The 5,388-nt window shown below is 38.1% G+C and overlaps 1 protein-coding gene across 1 annotated transcript; it reads left to right on the top strand.

Annotated features, from left to right (window-relative positions):
• Positions 1 to 5,388, top strand: LOC127456726 (serine/threonine-protein kinase pdik1l-B-like). The gene is made up of 4 exons (XM_051725255.1): positions 1 to 142; positions 645 to 1,342; positions 3,414 to 3,639; positions 4,532 to 5,388. The coding sequence occupies exons 2-4, from the start codon at positions 728 to 730 to the stop codon at positions 4,762 to 4,764; spliced, it is 1,074 nt and encodes a 357-aa protein (XP_051581215.1). The 5' UTR covers positions 1 to 142; positions 645 to 727; the 3' UTR covers positions 4,765 to 5,388.

Genomic DNA, 5,388 nt, shown 5'->3' with positions numbered 1-5,388 from the left:
CTGCTGTTTACATTTGACTTGCGTTAAGAGACTTCAGAGCACACGTTGTTGAAAGGTTCATATTATAATTTATGTGTGGATTGAAAAAAACAAACAAAACTATTTTAAATAAGTACACTATCCGCGTGCCACACTTTCATGGGTAAGTTTCGGTTTATTCAGATTATTTCTAGAGTAGTTTGATTCGATTGTGTGTATATCTGTTTGTGTTTTCACAAAAGAAGATGAATATTTATATACTAAGGCGTCTGTTAAAAGAAGAAGAATTAAAGTAGAATGCAGAATTAAAGTTGTTTAAATCGTCATTTTTACAGTCGTTTCTGGGTTTTGGGTTTGTTGACATTACATCATCATGGAAATTAGGTTATAATATTGGGTATAACTTACACAGAAAAGGTTAGTAAGCGATTTTATCACTAAAATCATGCTAACACACATATTGTTTATGTCTTGTGGATATACTTTTAAAATAGTGAGTATTTTAACGTTTATAGATTGGCCCCATTCACTTCCATTATAAGTGCCTCACTGTAACCCAGATTTGTGCTTTTTTTTTTTTTTTTTTTTTTTTTTTGTGGTAATCAAATTTGAATGTTGTTCTGCATTTTTGTGGTTATTAAATTACCTTTGTAACATCTCAACAGGACAGTTGAACAAATCACTGAACACCTGAAAGAACCAGCAAAATTTGCATTAGATGCAGTGAACAAAGAGGAAGGCTGCTAAGATGGATTATATCTACACTTTGCAGCAGGAGGTGGGACGGGGCAGCTACGGAGTGGTGTTCAAGGGACGTGTGTCGGAGACAGGCTGGTGGGGCGAGAGGGGGGACACTGTGGCCATTAAACGTCTACCATGCTGTAGCCCTGAAAGTATAGAGCTATACCTGCAGGAACTCTGGGCTATGAGAATCACTGCACGAAACCACCCCAATGTCATTGCTCTATACAACTGCCACTTACAGACTGGGCCAAGGACACTCCAGCCCCTGAGATCAGGGAGGCTGCCTTTGGACCTGGTAGAGAGCGCTCTCAAAGGGAGAGTGGTAGACAAAGACTCGAAAAGCCAAACGAGGAATCCGTCCAGGTCAAAGAGGAGACTGATGTCCACAGAGGAGATCCCCAGGCGCTGCTTTGCCCTTTGGTTGGTGATGGAGTACTGTGAGGGAGGGGATTTGAACCAGTACATTCTGTCCAGGCCGCTGGATGCTGAGTGCAACCATGTGGTAGTTCAGCAGCTCAGCAGTGCCATTGCGTTCCTGCACGGATGTGGAATAGTGCATCGTGATATAAAGCCAGATAATGTTCTTGTCTGTCTTAGTAAAGCAGGACTAGTCATCAAGGTACCATCAGAATAAGGAATAAAAAAATAAATAAAAAAAACAAAATCACTTTTGTTGTCACACAACCATATGCAGAAGTGCAACAGTGGGTGAAAGTCTTGGGTGCAGTTCTGAGCAACATAGCAGTCATATAAATAGGCCTATAGATTGTTTTATTCGATTATTCAGTTCTTTTCCATGACATATTACAATGCACTGACTGCTCATGCACAAACCATCAAACAATATTGGTTAGAAGAATAGCTGTGACTTGTGAGGTATTTGGATACTAAGTGCAACTGTCATGGGCCTGATTTGAACCTTTACAAGCTTTCATGCTGCTTTTGAAATAGCTTATACAACTTAAGTCACATTGTCTTTTTTCCTATTCCTCTTTTAGTACATAATTATTAGTCAGAAGGCATGAAAATTGTTCGTGTTCCAGTTATGACTTGGCTGTGATAAACAACAACAGAAGCATTACAAAAGTACTTTTGAACTTGGTAGCTTACGCACACCATCATTTACGCTTGCTAAGTTGGTTGAGTACATAATTGTAGGTTGATTGCACTTAATTGCATTTTATATTTACATAAGGTATGTGAGTTCTTATTGACCAGAATAACCAATGTTAACACTAATAAGATTGCAGAACTCCTAGACTTTTAATGGATGCAAAAATTGTTCCTACTCCCAGAAGGATATTAATGAAATGTGTCATAAGATATCTCACCTGTCACTGTGACAGCACTAGACTCTAGACAGCAAATAAAAATGTCGCTTTTTACCTGTCAATCGTTTTGCACGTTCTCATAGTATTGTAGTTGTAGCAAATTATTGAGGCTTGCTGCCATTTTTAAGCCATGTTGTTCATAACAGTTGTCTGTTGAGGGTGCTATTTTACTGCTTTTGTTTTAAACAACCGTGACTTAACCTGACTTAAAAGGTTTAATTAAATGTGCTTACTAACAATAAAGAGGGAAAAAACATCTTTTAAAAATTCCTCTAAATGACATTCACTGTATTAAAGGAGACAAAAAATACTTTTTAAGTTTATTTCAGTAAAGAAATTCACTGCAAAAAATCCTATTGTTATCAAGTGTTTTTGTCTTGTTTTCCATTTAAAATTGTCTAAAAATCCTTAAAATAAGATACATTTACTTGAGAAGCAACGTGAATCTTGAATATAAGTGTATTTTGTATATAAGTATATATTTTTCACTTGGTTATACTTCTGCGAGTGCAGTAAAGACAAAATATACTTATATTCAAGATCTATTCCCTAAAAGCAAGTCTAAATATCTTATATGCTGCTTCTCAGGTGAATGCATATTTTTTTAAAGGATTTTTTAAATATGTTGGAATATTTGTATTTTTAGTATTATATTCAACATTCTCAGATAACAATTTTTTCCTCTGCAGTATAGCTGCTAAAGTAAATGTATGTTGTTGTTTTAAATGAGTTTTAGATATTTATATAGGAAAACAAGCCAAAACAAAAACAAATCCAAAACATATTTTGTTGCAGTGTATAATGGGTCGAGGACTACCCTCTTTCACCTTTTTGTTCACTTCAATCCATCTTTAACTCACAAAAAAACAAACACACTCTTATTAATAAAGCTGCGTATTGTCAATTTACTTGATGATAAGAAACGCACAGTGACACACACATTATTATTCAATAAGTTGCGAGCCATCACATTGTAATCTAGCTGCATTAAGCATGCGCGCTCGAGGGATGAGCGTCCCCGCAACAGAGTGTGCCTCAGCCGGGTGCAGTTTCAATCTCTTCCTCTTAGATCGGGATATTCACGCAACTCATAGAAGAGGCGCTGACTGCACAGAGAAATACCAGTTTCGGAGTTTGTAGTTGTTTACATGATTCTGCTTCTGTATTATTTGAACTTTAATAAAGCTGTAACGCATTAAATATAACTGCATTTAAGATGTAACGCTGGGGTGTTTCCTTTAAAGAGCTCCGGTTATTGAGTGTTGGAACCATCAACGGGTTGAAAAAAGTTGTTATGAGTTATATTCCTGATCTGAAAGAACTTTCTGCAACATTATATCTCCTCCCAATGTATTGCAGGTGGCAGACTTTGGCCTTAGCAAAATGGTGGACAATCCTACTGATGGTGTCCGGAGTAGATTGGCTCTTTCCTCTACCTGCGGGTCAGACTTCTACATGGCTCCAGAAGTGTGGGCAGGCCGTAGTTATACAGCCCAGGCTGACATCTTCTCTCTGGGCGTGCTTTTCTGGGCCGTACTCGAGAGAATCACTTTCTTGGAGGATGGCAGCAATCAAGAACAATTGGGTGAGTTGAGAGAAAATTATTTAATCCATTTGGCATTACCACATTTATGTGTTTTAATGTCTTTGAGTCTTAGTTGTTCCATTTAATCAATTTGGAACCATGATGCATTTATTTTTATGATTTAAATAAAGCTTACAAATGACATATGCAGTAGAACACTGCAAAATAAGAGTCTTGTGATGGCTGATTAAAAACCACCTTCCTGTGGTTGTCAGAGAAACATTACGCAGCCCAAGAATAGAAACTGTCACAATTTTGGAAACCTCATTTCACTAGCACTGGCAGACAGGTGGCTATTTCCATTGCTCTGTCCCACTAGTTACCTCATTTGGACCCCTTAAGATCGGCATGAAAGCTTTGTTGTTGAGTGCTTGTTGTTGAGCACTTGACTTAGCAGCCCAATTAATGTAATGTGTAATAACTGAGACAATCTAAAGTGGTTGGAGGATGCAGGCAGTGGATGGAGTGCATAAGCCATTCAGGCAGTTCTCAGTAATTACTCTAACCCAGCAAGTGTGTGCACTGCTACCAGGCATACAGAAAGGTCAAATGTCTCACCCTATATATACAAGGACAATTAACATTTTACCATTCATTAACCTCGTCGTGAGGTGGGTTTGGTTTGCACTTTTGTCAATAATAATGAATATACTTTGTGTCCATACAGTGCACGTCTCCTAGACAGTGATATGCCTTGAAGAAATGTGCAGAGCTGGTTTTGCTTCTGCTTTTTAGTTATAATTTAAATGTAAATTAATTCAAATTTAAATTAAAAGCATTTGGGAGATCAAAGAAAACACTTCACACAGGGAACGTGTCAAGGACCTGTTTCACCTGTAAAATGCTTGAAAATTGATTGTTTTCTATTTATGAATCTGCTTTGTTTTTATAGGTGCGTATGTAATGCGCGGCCGCTGGCTCACTCCGTTAGGTGAGGCACTGTGCCAGAATCCTGACCTACAATTAATCATCCCTATGAGGGCGCGACGTGCTCCGCCACTGCCGCCACCTCCAAACCCCGCACTGTGCGCCCTACTGCTGGACATGCTAGCTTCTGACCCCGATGTCCGGCCCACTGCAGACCAGCTGGAGAAGAGAGTCCGCCATGCCATAGAGCTGCGCTGATCTCGGAGCAGCATACTAGCACAAGCGATCAAACCACACTGTTTCTTTTGTACACTTCAAGATAAAGCCAGTTAAAGCTGATGTGTGTTAAACATTTTTCTCTTCTTTGTATCCCATCTTAAGCAGCAGAGTTGATTGTAAGTAAACCATTTGTGGTTGATTTCACCTAAAGGTGTAAACAATTTGGCTCTGTGGCACATTAAAACATTCTTCTTTTTGTCTGAGTGGCCTGTCTAGCCTGACCCAGCAACTTTCAAAGATGGGGAGTTTTCTGGAATCTGTTTAAAAAATTTTTTTTTTTTTTTTTTTTGTAATTCTGTTTGATGACTCATGGAGTTGATGAACTGACACACTTCAGCTTTAAAGTTCTACATCAGTTCTGGTCCTGAACATTTAGTTGGAAATTCACAGACTTTTAAATTCATGTGTTTAGTGCTGTGTATCTGTTACCATATGATGATGCATGAATTGTACAACCATGCCGACTCAATTAGCATAGGCTTTGTGATATTCCACCTGACCTGCAAAGGAGTCTTTGATGTATTTTGTGAAGTTGTCAGTGATTAGATTGTTTTACATATTAATTGAAAAGATGATTGAAGAACTATACAGATTAAAGAACAA

Source organism: Myxocyprinus asiaticus, chromosome 19 (genome assembly GCF_019703515.2).
Source record: "Myxocyprinus asiaticus isolate MX2 ecotype Aquarium Trade chromosome 19, UBuf_Myxa_2, whole genome shotgun sequence".
NCBI classification, from domain to species: Eukaryota; Metazoa; Chordata; class Actinopteri; order Cypriniformes; family Catostomidae; genus Myxocyprinus; species Myxocyprinus asiaticus.
Note: the sequence above shows the minus strand (reverse complement) of the source record. Positions and strands in the feature narration are given on the sequence as shown.